A 22,544-nucleotide genomic window follows, 5' to 3' on the forward strand; every position below is an offset into this window, starting at 1 on the left:
ACATATTTCCACTGCACAGACTGATCAGGCTAATGTAGCTGGAGTTTTGCAGGGATTGTTGCTGAAGGGGCAGGTCACACTATAAAATCACTGATAACTGGATCTGAGGAGGGAAGATAATGAATGTGATGCACTCAGCAAGGCTGAAATGAAAAAAGTGCGGTCTCATAGGGCAGGATCTTTGGCTGGTGTAAATCAGCTTTCCATGGAGCCAGCCCAGTTTGCACTAGTTGAGGATCTGGCCCACTGACTTACCAGATTTACAGTGTAAGTGAGATCAGAGACTGGCCTGTTGTTCTTAATGGGGCATTCACTACAAACCTGAGCTGTTCCCTCCTATGAGGGGAAAACCACGGGACAGGGAAGGAAAACTGGGTGAGGCTCTTCTTGAAGGAAGACCTAGGAGGTTCTGCTCCCAAGCCCTGCAGATCTCCTGGCAGCTGTGTGGGTCTCAGACTTGCTCCAGGCACAAGGCTGCACCCGCCCGATCTCTTTCACCCCACTCTTTGTGACGCTGCCCTGTGAGGGCTTCCCCAGTTGGCAGATGCCCCCAGAGTTCCCCCCATGCAGGGACACTGCCCCATGCAGAGGAGGTTCCCCAAAAGAGCCTCTGGCTGTAGCAACTTACTTGAGCTTTGTCCTCAAGGCTGGCAATGGGGCCAAGGCAAAATTTCACTGCCCCAGGGGTAGAGCCCACAACCTGAGGAGACTTCCATGGAGTCTAAGGGAGGGGTGGTTGGTGCCATGGACATAGTTGACCCTGTCTCCCATGAAGGAGGCATGAGATCCAGTTGTGGCTCTAAGGAGTGTGACCTCCCCCCTCTAAGGAGTGTGACCTAACTAAGCTGGGCAGAAGATGGCTTCGCCAGTCAGTACATAGTTCATGACTCTTCAGCTGATGCACAAGGCGGAGTAGAACCCAGCTCCCGCTCCAGTAGCTCTGCAGGGCTAAGAGGAGTTAGAGAGAGAGAGAATGAGAACATACTTTCGTCCCTGTCTGGCTGATCTGACTCCAAATACACACATGAAACAGTTCTGAGCTGTAAAAAGGGGCCATCTGTACAGTCAATTTTCTAACCCTCGCCATCATCAGAACGGGCCCCTTTCTAGCCTGACCTATTTTGACATGGTCCTTTTAACTAGCCTTCTCCTTTCTGCTGGTGCTCTGTATACACACTCACTTTTCCTTTTCCTTCAACCTGCCTGCCTCTGATGTGCACCCCTGTAATGAACCAAACAGAAAACCGGCTCCTGCACCCATCTGTATGCACAGCATCCCGGCCGGCTGCTTAGAAGTGTCAGTTCTTTTCCTTTCCCTTTTCCCTCCTATTGTCAGCATTCGATTACCACCATCAGCTCAAATAATTCCTTTCGCTAGCAGCAGCTCATCCAGTTTCCAGGGCAGCAAACTCCATTACCTTACCGCAAGCCAATACGTGGGTAGCTGTGAACTCATCTCTCAAGAAACTGATCACATTTTTCTCTAGCTAAGCTGGAGGGTGGGGAAAAGAAAAAGAGGAACTAAATACAGGGCCTTAACCTCCTCAGAAAGCCAGGCAGACTCAGGACATGTCACATGATCTAGCCAGAGATAAGAAAAGTTCCAGTCGTATCTATGGTGCGCTCATGAGCGATGGGGTGTCTGGCAGGCACAAATACCCTGTGAGTATCCAGTGTAAGTGAAAAGTATCCCACACCACGAAAAGGGGTATCACCAACTAACCATGTAACTAGAGAGAGGTGGGTCAGGGCTTGGAACTACCTTCCCTCTTGTACTGGGTGGGGGTTAATCGGCTACACCCCTTTTCATCATGTGGGATACTCCCTCTCTCCCCCCCTCCGCGCCCCCTGCATCCAGGAGGTGCATGGGGATGGTGCAGCCATGACTCCACATCTATCTACTCACTCAAACCTTCCTCTCCCTTCAGGTAGGGAGCATCAGAGAAGCCGCTCCGGCTGGCCCGCTTCCACAATCTAGGCAGATCTAAGGCAGTCATGCTGGTGTGGGGAGAGTAACTTCTCCCTGCTCCCCCACGTGGCCACGTTAGTCTCAGCCATGGTCAATCCTACAGTAACTAAAGCAGGGATGTTCAAAGTCACCACAGGGACTTGAAGGCCCAGTTTCTATTAATTTTAATGGGAACCGGGGGTTCAAACTTAGGTGGCTTTGAACATTTCAGCCTGTCTCTGCAAACTTCTTAGGGCCTGATTCTGCCATCTATATGCACACTGGGTGGCACCTCACTCTGCATGTAACCCCATTGAAATCAGTGGGGCTACTCATGGACTACGGTACCACACAACGTGAGCAGGAGTGACAGAAAAGGGCCTGTAGAAACTACAACTAGCAGACCCAACAGTATCTATAATCTGCACTCTGGGTGAGACACTGGGGAAAAACAGGTAGCTGCTTAGTAGCTAATGGTACTACAGGCGAATCTACAGCCTTAAACAGAAGTAGCCATCTATCATCTTAGACTGTGCTCATCACCGTGGTATCTGTGCACCTTCGGCAAGGGTAAGTGGGCAGCCAGGTCACGCCATGAGGCTCAGTTTGCACTAGTTTTCTATGGGGTGGGGGGGCTTGGGTTCCACAGAAGGAGCAGGGGTGACAGCCTCCCTGGGCCTACACAGGGGATGGAGGCCTTGTCTTGCATAAGGGCAGACCCTACACATCCTTATCCAGTCCCTCTCATCCGCCTTTCTGTGTGGTAGGCAGGGCCGGCTCTGGCTTTTTTGCCGCCCAAGGCAAAAAAGCCTCCCGTCGCCCTGCCCCCCCCAACCCCCAGTGGGGAGCGCGGCAGGGGAGGGCACCAAACCCGGCTGCGGGCCCGCTCCCCCCGACTGGCCGGAGCACCGGGGGGAGGGCGGAGAGCCCGCCGCGGCTCCGCTCTCCCCGGCGGCCAGAGCGCCGGGGGGAGGACAGAGAGCCCGGCCGGGGCTCCGCTCTCCCCGGCGGCCAGAGCGCCGGGGGGAGGGCAGAGAGCCCGGCCGGGGCTCCACTCTCCCCGGCGGTGGGAGCGCCGCGGGGAGGGTGGCGAGCCCAGTCGCGGCCCCGCTCTCGGGCCGGAGCGCCGCGCCGCCCCCCTACAGATGCCGCCCCAAGCACATGCTTGGTGGGCTGGTGCCTGGAGCCAGCCCTGGTGGTAGGGCTGAAGTAGTGAAGCCACAAATCTCCCCGCCCACTTCCTCACCAGCAGTTCTGGGATCCCTCTACTCACTGACAAAGATGGGCCAACCCAGCCCATAATTATCTATATAATTATCCCACTGTAGCTGCCATTCAATTGCAGAGGTAACAGCCAAGAGGAATTATGATGAAACCTGTCTTAAATGTTCACTCACGGGACCAAAACAATCAGTTGCTTAAAGAATATAGCCTGCTAAAATAGATGGGGGCAGGATTGAAGATTGGCCTTAAAGTCCATGAGTTTATATTTCAGTGTGGTCTCTGAAGACAGGCAGTCGCCCAGTGAATCCTAATGCTGGGCCAGACTCATTCATGGCATATCCCCACTGACATCCATGCAAGGTTACAGTAGGCATGAATATGGCCTGGTCTCTTAACTAGGGATGGGTGCCCTTAAAATGGGTGGCATTTGGACTGGGTTTGCATGCTTGGGTGGGTTTGAAGTCTGCATGTGTAGCCTGAGTTTATCCAAACTAGCTAAAACCCCCGAGTCTGCAGAAATGGGGCACTAGCAGAATATTCTCATTCTCTATTTACATGGCTCCAAATTATTAGCTGTTAATTGTGCTTTCCAGTTAGTGAACACAGGAGGCTAAGATTAGCACTTTCAGACTTCCCAGCAGAATGGAGTGTGATTCTTCACTGGACCGCCTGGCCTCTGCTAAGTGGGTGTTTGTGTTTGCTAACTAAAGTGTAGTGTATTTTGCTACCACCTTCTTCAGGAAGACCTAGAATGGCTTCATCTGATGGCCTAAATTGGAATAAGTGATGAGAACAAAATGAGTATGAAAGGAGGATACTAGGAGACAGAAGCAACCATACCAACTTTTCCTCTTATTTAAAACATCAAATAAAATGAAAGGCACAATCACTCCCTGAAACTGTACAAGATGCAAATTCTAATCAGATGACATGATTCTGTAATGGTTCTGCCTGCTGATCCAGCCAACTGCACCCGGTGGAATCCAGCAGAAATGTTTCACACTTCAAAGGTCTTCGCTCAGCTTAAAAGGGAACCTAAACTGTGTAACTGAGGGGAGGAGAAGAAAGAAGATTTTTGTACTGATGGAACCAACCATGATAGGCTTTGACATACCAGCACTCTGGCAGTGCCAAGCTGATGTCACCTAGAATAACTGTTTGGACACAAAGTAGGAGCACGCCCCAATGTGTGTGTGAGCATGCATATACATGCATGCCTGTAACATCTATTCTAAGGTTATTATGTTCTACTCCAGAAAAGCAGCATCATGTAATCACTGCATTCATTTTACCCAGCTTGGCAGTCACACACTGCTGCTAATATCTGATGGCGGGTTGGTGGTCCTCATGGCTCTAATCATAAAAACTCCTATGTAGGCACTGTGCATGTGCATTAGTCACAAGGTCCTCGTTACCTTTAATAACATTACAATAATAAACAATATTTCAGCCACTTTGATTATATTATTATATACAACAACAGCAAAAGCAATTACTCTACATCACTGATGCCAAATTTAATTTTCAAATCAAAGCTGGGTTTTTAAGTTGTAAGCGTCAAACAACTCCCTTTCCCCCAACAAATCTGAGGGGCCTGCTCCTGCTCCCATCAGCTTCAGTGGTGCAGATTCATACTTTAAATGAATACATTTAAGAAGGGTTGATGAAAGCTGAGAGGGGGCTCGATAAGAAGAAAGTTAGGTGGACCAGTGAGAATTGAGAAGGGACATCTGGCGTTAAGAGCTGTCTCTTTCGCTTCACAAATGTCAACTATTGGCAGATTCCCCACTGTTATCATTTCACCAGTGACATCAGTTGTCAATGAACACAGGAAGACACACAGAGTTACCAAGCTTTTCTGGATTCATTGACGTCAACTATTTTCAGTCTGCGGTTCTCAAGGCCGGGTCTCCTCAAGTGAGGGCCATTGCTACCTATGCCACTATCTTTGATCACCAACCAAGTGTTCACTGGGAAAATAAAATGGCACAAGAGAGACTGCTTTTAAAACAGAGGCAATTTAGGGTGACACCTCTCGGGGACAAATCTGGTGCACCCCGGTGACACCTCAAGCACATCTTCTTGCTGTACTGAAATGTGGCATAAAAGAGTAGCCTGCTCAGTAATGGCATAGGGTACAAAGGGACTGTTGCATAATAATGCCAAGGCGCATAGAAGTGTCCGCCTGTTACCCTGCAGCAAAAGCCACCATCATGTCACTTGGCAGCCTGGCACCAAAGCCCCACCTCCCCCCATGATGGCACTGCCACCAAAGCTTCGCCCCATGGCAATGCAACATCTCATCGGTCACCCTCTGCAATGCACCGTGGCGTCCAAGTGTCACCGCCCGGCAATGCACTGGGCCACCGATGGGTCATCTGGAAGCAGTGACACGAGGGCATTTAGCTGGCGCAATCACAAATAAAAGGCTGAGCTGCCCCCCTTCCCCCTGTGTCTAACTTGTTTCCTGTGAAGGGCAGAAAACAGCCTTCCAGCCCGGCCCCTGCATGATAAGGGCTTGAGAACGGGCCCTTGGGACCAGAGCTCTGACCTCCCCAAGATGGCGTCCATGGGAGGCGTTTGGGCCTATTTGACCTCCCCAAGATGGCGGACGCAACAGTCCGGCTAGACGCTACATAGCGCTTACCTTGACCTTCCCACGATGGAGACTAGAGGCTGCCTTTCCGCCTCTCCCAAGATGGCGGCCCTTGCTTCCCCTCTGACAGAGCGCTTCCGGCCAGGGCCCCGCTTGGGCGGCAGTTCCGGGCATGGCCGGCCTGTCAGACGCGGAGCTCGGCAGGGAGCTGCGGGCCTTGGGCTTCCAGCCGGGGCCAATCACCGACTCCACCCGCGAGCTCTACGTGAAGAAGCTGAGCCGCCTGCGGGCGGAGGGGGCGCCTAGGCCCCAGTCGGGGAAGACAGCAGCCCCCAGCATGGCCGGCCTGTCAGACGCCGAGCTCGGCAGGGAGCTGCGGGCCTTGGGCTTCCAGCCGGGGCCAATCACCGACTCCACCCGCGAGCTCTACGTGAAGAAACTGAGCCGCCTGCGGGCGGAGGGGGCGGCCGGCCGGAGGAGCCAGAGCACAGGCAGTGCCTCCAGGCCTGAGCCGGCCTCGGCCTCCTACCCTCGCCGCAACCCCAGCCCCCTGGCACACAGGGCCCACAGCCAGGGCCGTAGGGAGAGTGAGGAGGAGGAGGAGGGCTCGGAGGAGGAAGATGATGGGTACCAGCCCCCCCGCAGGGATGTAGCAGAGGGGCTAAACCCTTGGGCCCAGCTGGGGAAGACAGCAGCCCCCGGGGGGCTTGCCCCCAGCACTCAGTGGGGGGCAGAAAGGGGGTTCAACCCCAGCTCCCAGTGCGGGACAAGAGATGTAAGGTTAGCCCCCAGGCCCCAGTGGGAGGCAGAAAGGGAGTTAGCCCCCAGGCCCCAGTGGGAGGCAGAAAGGGAGTTAGCCCCCAGGCCCCAGTGGGAGGCAGACAGGGAGTTAGCCCCCAGGCCCCAGTGGGAGGCAGACAGGGAGTTAGCCCCCAGGCTCCAGTGGGAGGCAGAAAGGGAGTTAACCCCCAGGCCCCAGTGGAGGACGAGGGATGTGGGGTTAACCCCCAGCACCCAGGGGAGGACGAGGGATGTGGGGTTAACCCCCAGCACCCAGGGGAGGACGAGGGATGTGGGGTTAACCCCCAGCACCCAGGGGAGGACGAGGGATGTGGGGTTAACCCCCAGCACCCAGTGGGGGACGAGGGATGTGGGGTTAACCCCCAGCACCCAGCGAGGTGTAGAAAGGGGGTTAACCCCCAGCACCCAGTGGAGGACAAGAGATGTTGGTTTAACCCCCAGCACCCAATGGGAGACAGAAAGGAGACTAACCCCCAGCACCCAATGGGAGACAGAAAGGAGGCTAATCCCCAGCACCCAATGGGAGACAGAAAGGAGGCTAACCCCCAGCACCCAGAGTGGGACAAGAGATGGGTGGTTAACCCCCAGCACCCAGAGTGGGACAAGAGATGGCGGGTTAACCCCCAGCACCCAGAGTGGGACAAGAGATGGCGGGTTAACCCCCAGCACCCAGTGGTGGACAAGAGATGGCAGGTTAACCCCCAGCACCCAGGGCAGGACAGCAACAGTAGTAGGGGGATTAATCCGCAGGATCCCATGGAGGACAGGGGGAGAAGGGTTAACCTCCACGAGTCAGTTGACAGGGGCAGCCCCCAAGCAGGGTGCAGTAGGAAAGGGTAAGGGTCTGGAGTTCTACCTGTCCTGGTTCCTGTACCTGGCCACCCTGGTGTTGTTGGTGATTTTCCTGGGCATCCTCTGGGCGAAGATGATCGGGCCAGGCTGGCTTCTGGGGGCAGAGGAGAACCGTACGTGGGGGATTAAAGACTTTTTAAAATCACTTTCCCCCCTTTTCCTCTCTCCTTCTTTCTCTTCAGTCCCCTCTTGTTTCCATCCCCTCTATTGTCCATCTTCACTGCATTTATTTTTCTTCTCCCTGTCTTCATGTGTTTTCTTTGCGTCTTGTCTCCCCAATCCCTGGGGCACCTTGTTAGTCATGGAAAAATGTCTTGTGGGTGTGTTTTTTTTTTTTTCTCTCAAGTGAACTTGGCTTGAGGTTCTTCAAATCCATAGATTTTTATGGGGAGTTAAATTTTCATCTAGCACTGAGGACATATTTTATGATCCTCCATCATAATGATGTACTACCCGTGTAATTGCCCATCATCTGTTTTAATGTCATTTTCTACAAAGCACAGTCATCCAGTGTCCTTGATCTTGACCACTTCAAAAGTACAAGACTTGAAATTGCCTTCTGCTGCTACCTCCAAGAACATTTGAGCTTAAATATGCAAAAAAAGTGACATCCCTACTGTAGCAGATTAAATTCACAGAAATGTTCTGTTTGGTTCCAAAATGAAGGAAAAGGGTATGTGGAAGGAGGTTGCAAAGTGTGGCTGCCAAAACACAACACGGGTGAGAGTGTTTTGTTCATTGACTAGGTGAGCACGCTGCCCTGTTTTCTCAAAGTCGGTGAATACTGCAAGAGCATAAAACATCTCTTCTCTCTAGAATTATTTGCAAAATGGTTTGTAAACTCCAACCTATTTGCCTACTGAACAAAATTCCTTGTTTCTGCCCTGATGTGTATGTTACTAATTTGGGTTTCGATATGGCCTACTTTAGTTGTTTCAATAGCACTGTTTGACTAGTAAGGTAATACTCAATGGGATGAATGGTAGAAGAATCAGATGCTTTAAAAGTAGCTATTTTTAACTACTGCTTTAATCACTAGTTATTTTCTCTGTTGAAGTTTTTATTTTCCAGCTGACTAATCCTTATTTTCTTCTCTCTCTCAGTTAAACTGTTAACTGTGGATTGTGAGACAAGGACAGATGATGTAAGTGTAAATTTAAAGTTGTTTTTAAAAAATCCATACTGTAGGGACAGACATCTCACAGACAGTTAACTATTCTAGCAAATTTCACAAATCAGTTACTGTCAATATCACTGCCAAATAGCCTGTATCATTTTACAGGAGGAATTTAGTGGTTTACCAAAGTCAGATTTAATAGGCTTTTTTTTTTTTTTTTTTTTTTTGCAGGCCAGACTAGATTGTGACTGTATAGAAGAATCTGAAAGTTGTAGATTTAAGCTACCGAAGATCTGAATCACTTGGTGTTATTTTCTTTAGTTAATTGTAACATAAGTGACTTTGATTTGTGACAGATTTTACCTATGTAGTCAGTTTTTCTAATAGAAGCTTTAATAAAGCGAAATCCCTAATCTCTGTTGAGATGTGTTTATGCAGTTCTGATTTATTCCATAATGCACTATTGAGAGAGACATACTTCTGTATCAAATTCAGCGTGGTGAGATATGCTGGTAAATTGATAGTTGGTCTCTTGTGATGTTCTGGGGAAGTATATCATAAATCTATTTACTGTACCTGAGTTTGAAGGAACTGCTTCCTCAGCTGCTGTTGGAGTAGAAGGCTATGATGTTTGGGACTTGGAGGTATTTGCATTTCACAGGAGGCGCTCAGCAATTTACAAGATTAGGTCCTGAGACTTTTTGCCTCAGTAATCCTGTATTTTAATTTTACCAGGTGAAGTAGAGCTCAACTGAACATACACTTCTATTAGTATTTTATTTTTGTATTTTGGCTGATCTAATTGCTATCTTGTTGCTATTGATGCATTGATGTTTATTTTTTACTTTCAGTTCTGTCAAGCTAAACAGAAGGACATGTTAATGACCATGCTGTATGAATTATATAACTACCTGGCAATACAAGCTGGTGAGTTCTGATTGTCATTATAAAGCACTTAGGAGGGTTTAGCAAACTGCATCTCCCAGCTGGCTGGACATTTTCCTTGTGCAAATGACTTGAGGGGCACTGAGAAAGCAGGCAAAAGGTGAAGAAAATGTTTTCTTTAAATGTGAATTGTGCTTTACTAATGCACTTCTGTCACTGCCAAGGTATCTGTGTTTGTATGGAGCTGTTATTTGCGTATCATCTATTGGGAATTTGAGATGCAAATACTCAACTTTTTTTTTTTTTTTTTTACCCCAGTGCCTCAAATGCTTTGCAAGATACCAGAGTCCAACAGCAAAGCTTTTCCATATGTTTATATAAAACATTGGCTTAGAACACTGGCCAAAACAGTCCAACCAGACATTAGAATACAAGTGGCTGCCCAGGTCAATGACTAATGGTTTCATGTTGGAGAAGGAAACGCAGTTAGAAGTTTCTTATATCTTCTCATTATTCGGTCAAGCAAATCTTATTAATATTGTGCTAATGCGTAGAATTGTCAAAAGTGCTTGAGTTCCAGTTTGAAAAGTGATTTAGTAACTTAGGAGCCCAACTCCTTTACATGCTCAGTGAGTCTTATGCTCTCAAGTGCCTAAATCACTTTGAAAAATTGTACTCAGTAGCATAGTAGCAGTTATTTAATCGATATGTTCAGACTTCTTTTCAAGTCAGGTTTTCATGGTTTGAGTTTGTGGACTTTCCTCCAACATTTGCCTTTGTTCTAGTAGAAGGTTGAAGCAGGGAGGTATGCTCCACTGTAACATTGATCAGTCAAGTTGAACATCCGCAATACCTGATGGAAAGTGTTCCTAGTGCATTTGGCCAAATGCGCAGTTTTGTAGTGTGAGATGGCGGTATTCTTCTTGGCTCCTGTGGTGGGTAGCATATACCTTGAAGCAATCGATTTGATTGCCCTTATCTTAGGCCAGTGGTTCTCAAACTTTTGTACTGGTGACCCTTTCACATAGCAAGCCTCTGAGTGAGACCCCTCCTTATAAATTAAAAACACTTTTTTAATATATTTAACACCATTATAAATGCTGGAGGCAAAGCGGGGTTTGTGGTGGAGGCTGATAGCTCATGACCCCCCCCTCCCCCCGGATATAAGAACCTTGTGACCCCCTGCGGGGGCCCAACCCCCAGTTTGAGAACCGTTGTCTTAGCCTATATACAATAGCTACAAATTTTATTAAAGGTCATAACATTATCTGGCTAAAATATTTAACTCCAATCTTCTGTGTAAGCATTTTGGCTACAGCTAAAACTGATTTAAAAGAATAACGCTTCCAGATCGTTCAGGGCATTTCCTGATTGTCTAAGAGTTAGATGGAAACAACCCTGAAAAAAATCCATTTGACTTGTTTTCTAGGTAGTTTTGAGTGTGGAAACCCCGAGAAGCTAAAAAGTAAATGCATTCTGGTTAGTGAAGCAAAGGATTATGTGGCGGTAAGTAGGATTGGAATGAGTGTTAATTGTTGTGTATTGTAGTTAATTTCTTTCTGTCTGTTATTTATTGCTTATAAAACAATGTACCATCTGGTTCATTTCTTCATCCTGTTCTGAGTCTTTCCAATCTTTCCAGCTGTTCCTTTGGCCAGTCCTGTTCTCCGCATTTCTTTCAGAAAACAATCTTCTACTCCATCTCTCTGACAACACTGATTTAGCTGTTGTAAATCTAACTAATGATTGTTTCTTAGTTGTCAGTCTTCTGATGCCAGAAACGCCCCTCTATTGGGGATTGGCAGCAGTAAGGTTTTCCCCAACTCACCCCAAAGTGATAGAAGGCAGGCTGCTTTGATCTAACGTTCCACTTCTTCATAGAAAATTGTCAGCAAGATTATGTTGTATTTAGCAGTTAGTCTCAGAAGTGTAGGGAGAATATTGTTTTACAGTGTGCTTCATGTCTGATATACCAAGTTATAAATTATAGTAAAAATTCCAGGCCGGTCTGTAGATTTGGTTTGCCTCTCTGCCAGTTTGCCGAGTTAGTTAAATTGATGATAAGAGGTAATCTAGAAAAAAAAAAATGCAGGTAGAGCAATTTCTCCCATTACAGCAAGGCAATAATGTTATTCCACCTTCTCAAATGAATGCAGAATTAATCTTCTTATGGATTCTTCCATTTAGAATGTAACCGGTAATTCCCCAGAGAAGTTTGAAGCTGCCCTGCAATGGATACTGAACAGTAACAATGATTTAGGGATATGGTGAGTGAGTGGCAGCACAAGCTGTTCAAGTTATAATTCACAGCACTGGCTGATCTTACGTAATTTGATATTTAGTATATATTGGCTTGTTGGCATATCACCTATCCTGTTAGATCTCATAAAATAAGCCAGAATTGGGGTGGTCAGTACTTGAATGGGAGAACCTCCAAATTAAAAGTAGTGTGCTGAAGTGACTGTTGGTGATTTGGTAGGGGAGTCAGTGTCCCAACATTGTGTTGGGGGGCATTGTGCTCATGGAGCTGCTGTCTTTCAGATGATGGATAAATCTGAGGTCCTGAATTCTTGTGGTTATTAAAGATCCCCTGGCACTTACTGCAAGATTTAGGAGTGAGGTAATGCCTTTTATTAGACTAACTTCTGTTGGTGAAAGAGACAAGCTTTCAAGCGGCACAGAGCTCTACTTCAGGTCTGTGTAGCTCGAAAGCTTGTCTCTTTCACCATCATAAGTTGGTCCAGCAAAATATATTACCTCACCCACTGTGTGTCTCTAATATCTGGGGATCAACCCTGCTACAACAGCACTGCAAACAATTTAAAGTGTTAGTCCACATGTCCTGCCTGTGTTCCAAATCTGTGTGATTAGAATCTGCCTTTTAAAATTCTCCCCAACGCTTTCCATTGGATACTGCTCTCTTCAGCATTTCTGCTGCAAATGGGGCTTCGGTGTTCTAATGTGCAGCCACATTCCACCGCTGAGGTGACTGAATGTCATTAGTGACTGAAGCAATCCTGTTAGTTAGTAAAATGCTGTGCGATCTGAGGATGAAGGTTGCTATTTTAAAAAATAAAAATTGTGAATGTGTCAGCATTAGTATGTATTACTAACAGAATACCTGATCAATGGAAAGGCTCCCATTACCTTCACTGGGTGCTGGATCTGTCTGAGATAGAGTATTTCCTCTTATCCTTCATGGACAGCCATGATTTTAACACTTGAGAGGGGAGTGAGGAATATTTGTGTTTGACAATCTTGAATTTCATCCAGTTAGAAATCATCATCCTGTGAAAATCAGCTTCAGGTTTTGTTCAGCCCTTTGAAAAATATAAAATGCTGTATAAGTGCTTTCTGTATATTTATAAAGGCTCCTATGCCTGTCTCATTCGGATGTCCTCATGGACTGTGTGGGAGATATTAAGAACCACTAATTGTAGGCAAGGACCCATTATAAACATAGTTTAAAGCACCAAAATGCAGATACATTATTTGAAAGCAAACTTACTTTGGAGAACTGTCAAGGAGGGAAAATATTAGCAATCTGAAATTGCCCCCTTTGCAGTTATCAGAGATTAGATTGAACTAGCATGAATTGTTATGCTGTACCAGCACATTTCATGTTTCTACCAGTTTCTGAAGGATTTAATGATGCAGGGAAACAGAATATTAAACCTGTAGCCACTATCGTTGAATATAACATTCTGAATGTAACCTAATGCAGTATTGTCTTCCTGAGTCAGTGGACATACTAACATAACTCACAAAGATGTGACCTGTCTCCATTCAGTATTAACTCTGGGGTCTAGTAATGATAGTTTAAATGTCAACATAGTTAGCTGTTTCACTGCTATTTAACTCATCTCAGCAGAAACACTGGAGTTGTGGGCATAGCTTGAATAGAATTCCATTATTTTTTTCTCCTAATCTGCCCCCTACAGCCACTGCTGTAATCTAATGTTCAAGGTGTTGTCTATTTCTTAAAAAAAAAAAAAAGAGGAGGAGTCCGGTGGCACTTTAAAGACTAACAGATTTATTTGGGCATAAGCTTTCGTGAGTAAAAAACCCCACTTCTTCAGATGCATTATTAACAACTTCATCAACAGCTCACCGAATTGATCCAGTGTTTGGCAGCTCATTATGAAACTCAATAAGAATGTACAGTGTGCTAAAAAACTGCGGTTGGCTTTTTAACAGACATTATGTGAAGTTATTTTGACTGTGCACTGGTAAAAACAGAACAGAATAAGATTGCTGTGGTTGGTAATTCTGCTGCCTGTTCTATACATTCATTTAAGATTTGGACTATAAATCAGACAAAGTGGTTGTGAAACAGTTGGGTATCTCCAATTACAGCACGGCTCAGTTAAACAACTATAACCTGCCAATGGCTTTTTATTTGCATGCTGCTGGACTAAGGGTTCAAGTAATTTGCACTACCTGTCTACAGTGGGCTATTCATTACAACCCTACAGTGAATTGGTAGCTTTTAAAAAAAAAAAATCTTAATCCATCTTTTACAAATTGGAGCACTTTCAGTTGGATTTACCAAATGCCTACTGATTTAATAGATCCGATAAGGAAGCAAACTCATGTAGATCTGTCTATCAGTGCTATAAGTGCAAAGGGTATCTGATGGCATAGTGCATGTACGAGTGAATTTGGGAATGTGTTATGAACTGTGCCATAAACGCTTTCCAAGGTTGTGTCTGGTTTACGTTAGCCATATTTGATTTGGTGTCACTTTTCCAGCTAAACTGTTTATGCTCATCTGTAGCAAGGAAAACAGTGCAGCCTCCACAGACATTCACACTCTCTCAGCTGCTCTCTGCACAACTGCTGATGAGTGACTCAGTAAACATTTCCATTTCTCTATGCTGGGAGATGGGAATCCAATTTAAAGTTTAATCTTCTGCACACTGAGAAGTGCTGTCAAAGTGTCTGCAGAGGGAGACTTCAGTTTACCAGTGGGAGTTCTGATCCTGCTGCCTTTTCTAAAGCCATATTCCTCCTTTGCTAAGCAGCCAGTGCTGAAATGTTCTGGAAAGACCAGCAGTGAGAACGCTTTAGTGTTTTCTACATGGTGTGCTGAAAGAGTTACAGCTGATGCAATGTGTTTGTGCACCTTGTCCTGATTAAAGTCTGTTGCTGGAGTCTGTGCACTCTTCAGGGGTGGTTTTCTGCCTTTTCCCATTAGGTTAAAAGGGGAAGACCCATCAGAACCGGTTACCAGTGTAGACCAGGTGGTGTGCCTCGAATCCACCCGTCCTCGGATGGGGTTAGGCTGTCGTTTCCGCCGGGCAATAAGCACCGCCATTATGAACCTTTTCATCTTCTTCTGGAGTAAGTCTTTAACCTTAATAGCTGAGCTTTCCTCGTCCCTACACGAACTCCCACAACCACATTAAACTAGTGGTAAATGTTAAAGGAATTGGTGAGTTAATTTCTATCTAATTAACCTGTGATCTAGCAATAGAAGGAGACCTGTAGAGACCCATTGTCATGCAGTAAGTGCTTTTCCTTTATTTCAAATCAGCAAGTACATCAGCTGTCCATCTCATTTAAGTGTATCTCAAGCATTCGTTGTGGTGGCCTGCAAAGTTAGTCTATTAACAACCTGCCCACAGACTTTGTTCTCATCCCTTCCATGTACAACACTGTTCAGTCTTCTGGCATCACTGTTAATGAGTTGTAGTATTTCTTTGTCAATTTGTATTGTGGTAGTGCCCAAATGCTTCAGCTGAGATCAGTGCCCAACTGCTAGGTGCTGTACAGACACATAGTGAGAGGCAGTTCCTGTCATGCTGTGAAGAACCTATAATCTAAATAGACAAGACAGACAAAGGAAGTATCATTATTCCCATTTTACAGATAGGTAACTGAGGCACAGAGAGACTGAGTGACTTGTTCATGGTCATAAAGGGGGTCAGTGGCAAAGTCCCGACTTAAATCTACATCTCATGAGTCCCAGTCTGGGGCCTTAACCACAAGGCCTTGCTTCCTCTCCTTTCTGACCCCTTATTTCGAGAGCAGTGAAGCCTGACTATTCTTCTGGATTATTGTGGGGTAGGCTCTGTCAAAGTGAGGCGTCTTGAATTTTAATGCTGTAGAGACCAGTAGTCATCCTGAGTTTTCTGGTGGAAGGGAACTGCCAAGAAATCTCTCCCCTTGGGAGTTTGACTCCAGGCACTGTCAGTTTCAGAATTCCCGTGAGTTGTGGTTGCCACAATAAACAACATGAATAACACAGGTTTAGTTCCAGGCAGGCCCTGGACAGCAGAGAATAAAAACGGCCTCTGATAAGAGTAGAAAATAGAGCAGCTAACATCCACTGAACACATGAATATGAGTGCACATGCTTCCATTTGTGTTCGTCCACTCATAGGTCTGATTGTCCTCTGGGGGATCCTGTTACTCCTGAAGTATCGCTGGCGGAAGATGGAGGAAGAGGAGCAGGCCATGTATGAAATGGTGAAGAAAATCATAGGTAGAACCCTACAGCTCTTTGGCGTTCTAATTTAAAATGGTCTCTTCATTTCAGATAATTTCACTCCCCTTTGCCCCATTCTGTTTCCTCTTACAGATGCTGTCCAGGATCACTACAAAGAGTGGGAACAGAGGTTGGAGCGATACCCATATGTAGGCATCCTTCACGTTCGAGACACCCTCATTCCACCCCAAAGCAGGTGAGCAAATTCTTTCCCTTTAGGAAGGGGGCCTTCAGCTCAGGTCATAGTGCACTTCGTGGGTAACAGACTGGAAGCAGACTTATTGGGGAGGGGAGGTGTGAGGAATTCTAGAGGAATGAGTCTGGCCTTTGGGATTCTGACATAACCCAGGCTATTGTTGTAACCCACTGGGGATAAATGTGACAGTCCTAGTGCTATGCAGTGTAGTTGTAGCCGTGTCAGTCATAGGATATTCGAGAGAGAAGGTGGGTGAGATAATCTTTTATTGGACCAACATCTGTTGACAAGAGAGACAAGTTTTTGAGCTACGCAGAGCTCTTCTCCTAGTGCTGACATTTTGAACACTCACACAGGTGTGCTGTCATTGTCATATCAAGCAGAAATTGGCATTTGTTTGCTTTTCCTGGGTGTTGGGGTGTTCTATTTGTGTTCCCTCATCTAAACTTGAATCAGATGTTATCCTGAACATCATCACTGCTCTGTCATATCATCTGGCCAGGAGCACTACAGTGCTGTGCCTTTCAGAATGAGGCATCCAGCATGTAGCCAGAGCATCAGAGTAGCTCTTTCCTGGATGGCTCTGTGCATTGCCTGCCATGGGAGTGAGACTAAGCTCACTAATCAAATTTGGGTTTCCCCACTGGCCAGAGCAAAGCAATTGCTAATTAGGCAGATGTAAATGGGAGATGCTGTCCAATTACAGGTAGGTTTCTGGGTTTGTTGCTCTTCAAGGAGGCAGCATGGTCGAGTAGCTGGATCACAGGATGGGGAGTTAGTAGACGGGGTCCTGTTTTTTCTTTGCTGCAGTATGCCATTTGCCTCATCTCTAAAGTTCCGTTTCCTCTTCAGTAAAATGGAGATCATCCCTACTTTGTAGAGTACTTTGAGATCCATGCTGTTATGAAGTACAAAGCCTTAATCATTCTCATCCTTATCAGTCACAGTACTACCGGTAGGAAAAAGGTCTGATGTGGTTTGATCTGATCAAAAAGGTTTGAGCTCATTTGCCTGCATGGGATCCTGAATTGAAAGTTGGGAGCATAACTAGACATGGATCCAGAACAGGGCAAGCTCCACTTCGTGTTCTAAAATCTGCAAACGTTATTGCAGGTGTCCTTGGGGAAAATTACTAATTGGGGTCTCCTTGCACCACAATTCAGATTTGGAATTCTGTGCAATCTGTAAGCCTGCTTGCAGTGCCTGGAGGGCTCACCTTCCACAATATTAGAACCATGTATAAAGAGTTTGTGCCTTGATGCCCTGTTTCAGAATTAGCTCTGAATGTTAGCTTTGATCTCCTTTACTCTATATTGCAGGGGTAGGCAATCTATGGCACACATGCCGAAGGCGGCACACGAGCTGATTTTCAGTGGCACTTACATTGCCAGGGTCCTGGCCACTAGTCCAGAGGGCTCTGCATTTTAATTTAATTTTAAATGAAGCTTCTTAAACATTTTAAAAACCTTTATTTATTTTACATTCAACAGTAGCTTAGTTATATATATTATAGACTTATAGAAAGAGACCTTCTAAAAAGGTTAAAATGTATCACCGGCACATGAAACCTTAAATTAGAATGAATGAATGAAGACTTGGCACATCGCTTCTGTAAGGTTGCCAACCCCTGCTATATTGGAAGGCAACGGAAGGAGGTTAAGAGTCACTTTGTAGGCAGTGACAAGTGCGCTAAGCAAGAAAACATAAGGCAGAGATAACTCTTACGTTTTGCTGCTCCTTCCAGGAAAAAAATGAAGCGGATCTGGAACAGAGCTGTGGACTTCCTGGCTTCGAACGAATCACGGATTCAGACAGAGTCACACAGGATAGCAGGAGAGGATATGCTGGTGTGGAGATGGACTCAGCCCTCTTACGTCTCCGATTCAGAGCACTAACCAGGAGCAAAGGAGGAGCTGTTGGTTCAGTCTGTGCAAAGGGACAATTCCCTCTTTGGATGTGGGAAGGGATGGACAGGAGTTCTAACTTTCTCAGTTTAGAATCACCCCAACCCCCTTTCCCTTCTATTTCGGAGAGACACTTAACAGATTATTTTTAGGGCAATAATCTTGGTTTGTGAGAAGATGGACTTGAGCTAGAGAAGGAGCCAGAAGCACACCAAAGCTACCTGTCCAGTGAGTGTTTGAACTCCATGAGTAAACAAACATATAATCACTCTTTAATACCTAATAGAAAGGGGCAAGGGATCTCTTTGCCCAAGGGGTAGGAGGTTTAAAGCTGACCTTTACTGTGGGAAGACCAACAAGTGGTTTTACCCATCAGCAAATGTTTTTTAAAAGAATTAATATTTCCCATGGAAACATCAGGAATGGGAGTTAGGATCCATTAGTTTAAAAAATGCTTTTATCTCACTAGCACACCAAGAATCAAGCATTCAACTGACGCTTAACAGAGAAGAGCTCTGTATTTGTTTTGCCCTTACAAAGGGTGGGAGGGATTGAGTGAGGGCAGCGTCATGTGCCTTGAGAGATTTGGGATATGGGGGACTGGAGGAGAGGTGGTGATCTCCTATGCTTTGTATGTCTGCTTTCGTTGTGCTTTGTCTTATACCAGGAACGGGGAGTGGCAAATGACAGAACACAGGTGTACATAAGGCGCATGCTCTTATGGCTGCAGCCAAAAATGATCGCTCCGTATGTACAAAAAAAGAACTTGGGAATGAACATCCAGGTGAATGTACATGTCTATACCGGGCAGCTGCAATGTGTGTGTATTCTTCTGGAGAGCAGATACACAATGCTTACAGTGTTGATAGAGGGCTTGTTTGCTGGAGTTAATGTGGCAATGCCACAACACTTAATGAGCAGAGATCAATTCTCCATGAACACTGCAGGCATTGTATTTTGTATATACAGCTGTTTGGCTACATATGTTTGGTTTTATGTACAATTAAGAAGTGTTTGTTTTGAGGAGAAAATAGCACCAGAGTGTAGTGACCTAGGCAGGACTGAGATACTGTTGTTCTCAGGGTTCCCAACATCATAAACTTGTTATCCCAATCTCCACTCAGACAGCCAGGACCAAATTCACTTCTGGCATAACTCCATTGGCTTCACCTCCTTATGCCAGCAGTGATTTGACCCATTATAACCAGTGGATTTTATTTCCATTAGTGTCCTAAATATAATACGTGTGTGCCCATGTTCATAGAGAGCTGCTTCAACATTCGGGATCAGCAGGCAAGCTTTACACGGCCATTGAATCCTGGCTCCCCTGTCCATGGAACTGCATTGAGAAGTAATTTTATAAAGTACCCAGGAAGGTTTGAACTGGTTCCTTAATGTATGGAAGTGTGTTCTAACCATGAAGCTTGCACTTCTGCCTCCCCTGCTGGCCATGCTGAAGATTGAAGGATTGCTGGGGCGCTTTCACCTATGCATTCTGCTGGCTGCCTCGGATTCATTATAGATCCTGCTGGCTTGTCAGAGAAACTCAGTACAGAGAAGCAGTCTCCAGAAACAAAGCAACAGGAGGCCTTATTAGTTAAGTAGGAGAAATCCCATGTTGAGTTGAATTTTATCCCCGTGTGTTCCCTTTTATGGCATAAGCAGGGTGTTTGAACAAAAGAGGAAACTCAACAGCTGTGTCCAAGACATTAACCATCTTTCTCACGCCTTATTGATTAAAACAGTTGATAAAACAAAGGCAGCATTTATTCTTTTAATGTGCTAGGACAAGATGCTTGCGAAAACTCCCATCGTGCCTCCTGTCTTATATCTTTTTAAAATATATACGGATTTTGTAATTTTTTTAAACCACCGGATCTAGAGCGAAAAAGGCCAAACACTGCACTTATCTTTTGTACTGTTGATTAAATTCTTTTTTTGTAGGATGAATCTCACTGAGTTGGTGCTATTTACACATTTAACTTGTCTATATACTTAATTGCAGAATAAATTTGTTAATATTATTTGTTAATGTTTGTATTGCAGTAGTCAAGTTCCAGGATCCCGGTGTGCTAGGCGCTGTACAAACACAGACCAAAAAGACGGTCCCTGCCCCAAAACGCCTACTGTCGAAGTATAAGACGAGCCAACAGGCAAGCGCAAGGAATCAGTGAGATGCTACTGGTCAGCATGATAGTCAGTGGTCTTAGCACACCAGAAGCCGAGCTGTTGTCAGGTTCTTGGTAGGCAGGTGAGACTGATTTCTGTGGGGAAATGATGGTGATATCCATGAAAGGTGTAGACTGAGAAGGATTAATCCTATGTGGACACTTGTGTAAAAGGTGTTGACAGCTTTATGTATAATGAAATATTACCAACATTAACTTCTAACAGCCGATTGACCAACACTTGGCCACAACGCCAGAGGTTAAAGCTGCAGACGTGGGAGCAAGGAGATAGGTGATTTATTGGTTTTGGGTGCCATGCATTTAGGAACCCACTCTCTGAAAGCCAGATCCCTTTAATGCAGTTCAGGTTGGGCAGCCATAATCATTATACACTTCTGAAAATCGTGGGCCTGGGTTCTATTCCAACCTGTCACTGACTCACGGTGATGCCTTGGACAAGTCACTTAATTGAGTAGGACGACACCTGCCTTTCCAAAGTGCCATGAGATCTTCAGATGAAAAGTGCTATATAAATGCCAAGAGCTATTGTAGGAAAAACTGGGAAGCAGGTGTGTTGCTTAGTGGATAGGGTACTGGACTGGGACTTGGGAGATCTGAATTCTATTCCCAGCACTGGCCTGCTGGGAGACCATGGGCAAGTCACTTCCCCTCTCTGCACCTCTGTTTCTCCATTTTACAGTTGGGATAATGATACTGACCTCCTTTGTAAAGCAGTTTGAGACCTACTGTTGAAATGGCTGTATGAGTGGTAGGTAGTACTATTTTCTTTACCCTTGCGTGTCTGATGTAGAAGACTCATGTCATGGTAGCACTTCTGCCAAGGAGGGCAGGGAGAAAATAGCCATGACGGGGTGAAGGGAAGAGGTCAAAGTCCCAGCCCACCTCCTAGATAACTGGGAGGCCATCCTTCAAAAGAGCCTGCCAGGTAGAAATAGTTTCTAAATCTTGCAAGAACGCTAGCAAGCCTGAATTAATCCTTTTAAGTTCCTGCTAGTATCCATCCACCTAAGTATTTCTAATGCATCTCTGTTAGCTGAGTGCCTGTGGGTCAGCATGACTGTGCATCACAAGCTGACGGTGGGTTTAACTTGTCGCTTTCACAAGCAGGCTCTTGAAACAAGCAGAATTTGAATCATCAACACTTAACGTCTATGGCCACAGCTGACTCATAGGCTCTGGGTTGGTGAGATATGTTTGTTTATCTCATAATGTATGTCTTGGTGACAAAGAGGCAGATCTTCAATGGCACAAAAGAGAATTAGCTGCCCATCTCCCATTGAAAGCTGACAGGAATTGGGTACCTAACTCCTTTTGCTGTTTTGGAAAATATTCTCTGAAGTGTCTCTCTTGTTGTTGCTAGGTATGTGAACAGAAAGGGGTAGAAAGAGGAGTGGTGCTTAATGAAAGGTTAAACCTCCCTCCTCCAAGACTGCATTTCTGTTTAGATGCTAGTGCCCAGCATAGGTTGCTAAGTTACAGCTGGGATATATGCAGGGTTAGGAATAGTCTGGGGGTTTGATGTACCTACGTGTGCAGTCTGTCTGCCTGCTTCAAACCGAACTGCCAAGAACTCCCCCGTAATGATCCCTGGGAGAATGGGCATAGAGAAGCTTTGGGTAATAGGAACTTTTTGAAAATGAAGAGGGCTTTAACCCTATATAACTAGTTTAAGGCTATCCTTCCTGTCAGTCTCCATTAGGAACCCTAGTTCCTGCTTGCTCTGTAAAACTGTACTGACAATTCAAAACACCTGTACAGCACTCTTTATAGATCCCAAAGTGCTTATACAAAAGGTGAAGAATTGTCCCCATTTTCCTAATGGTCATTCAGCCACTTGATCAATCTCCCCTGTTCAGTGCTTTCCTTACCACTTGTACTGACTTTATCGTTTTTAAAGTCTCCCCCACTCTCTGTAAGCATTAAGACTCTGTGAATAAATCCTCAAATGGCGGGCTGATAAAGCCCTTGCATCCCCTTGTTGTCAAAAAAAAAAAAATGTACCAGCAAGGCATCTAAAATAAAATTTGCCCTTTATCTTTTTATTTCCTTCTTCCGTTTAAAGGCTTTCATATTAAATGTTTTTGTCTCCCACTGACATGACAGCTGATGCTGTGCTTTATTTATGGGAAGCATAGTTAGGGAGCAGTGCTAGTTCTGCTGGAAAGAGCATCATGAACTAAAGAATAAAAAGAACATCCAGTGAAATCTGCCCAAAGGGACCCACCTCCAAAGGGCTGCCCCCTCGTCTCAAGCGATCCCTCCCGAGCAGCTCCGGGGTTTCCACTGCAACTTCGTTCAGCTTTTAGAGAATAACACTTTGCACTTGTTACAGTGCCTTCAGG

At 45.7% G+C, this 22,544-nt stretch overlaps 1 protein-coding gene across 2 annotated transcripts; it reads left to right on the forward strand.

Moving 5' to 3' along the window:
- Positions 1 to 5,861: 5,861 nt before the first annotated feature.
- LEMD2 (LEM domain nuclear envelope protein 2) lies at positions 5,862 to 22,242 on the forward strand. Of its 2 annotated transcripts, XR_008444733.1 has the most exons (10): positions 5,862 to 7,534; positions 8,525 to 8,565; positions 9,390 to 9,465; positions 10,853 to 10,929; positions 11,611 to 11,690; positions 14,621 to 14,766; positions 15,809 to 15,910; positions 16,007 to 16,109; positions 17,854 to 18,797; positions 20,060 to 22,242. XR_008444733.1 is itself a non-coding variant. In XM_054026068.1 (9 exons), exons 1-9 carry the CDS (start codon positions 5,941 to 5,943, stop codon positions 18,002 to 18,004), a joined length of 2,370 nt encoding a protein of 789 aa, XP_053882043.1. In that variant the 5' UTR covers positions 5,862 to 5,940; the 3' UTR covers positions 18,005 to 20,037. The 2 variants fall into 2 exon arrangements, 1 of the variants encoding a protein (XP_053882043.1); XM_054026068.1 differs by lacking the exon at positions 20,060 to 22,242 and having other exon boundaries at positions 17,854 to 20,037.
- The last annotated feature ends 302 nt before the right edge of the window (positions 22,243 to 22,544 follow it).

The sequence above is a fragment of the Malaclemys terrapin genome, chromosome 4 (assembly GCF_027887155.1).
Source record: "Malaclemys terrapin pileata isolate rMalTer1 chromosome 4, rMalTer1.hap1, whole genome shotgun sequence".
In the NCBI taxonomy this organism is placed as follows: domain Eukaryota; kingdom Metazoa; phylum Chordata; order Testudines; family Emydidae; genus Malaclemys; species Malaclemys terrapin.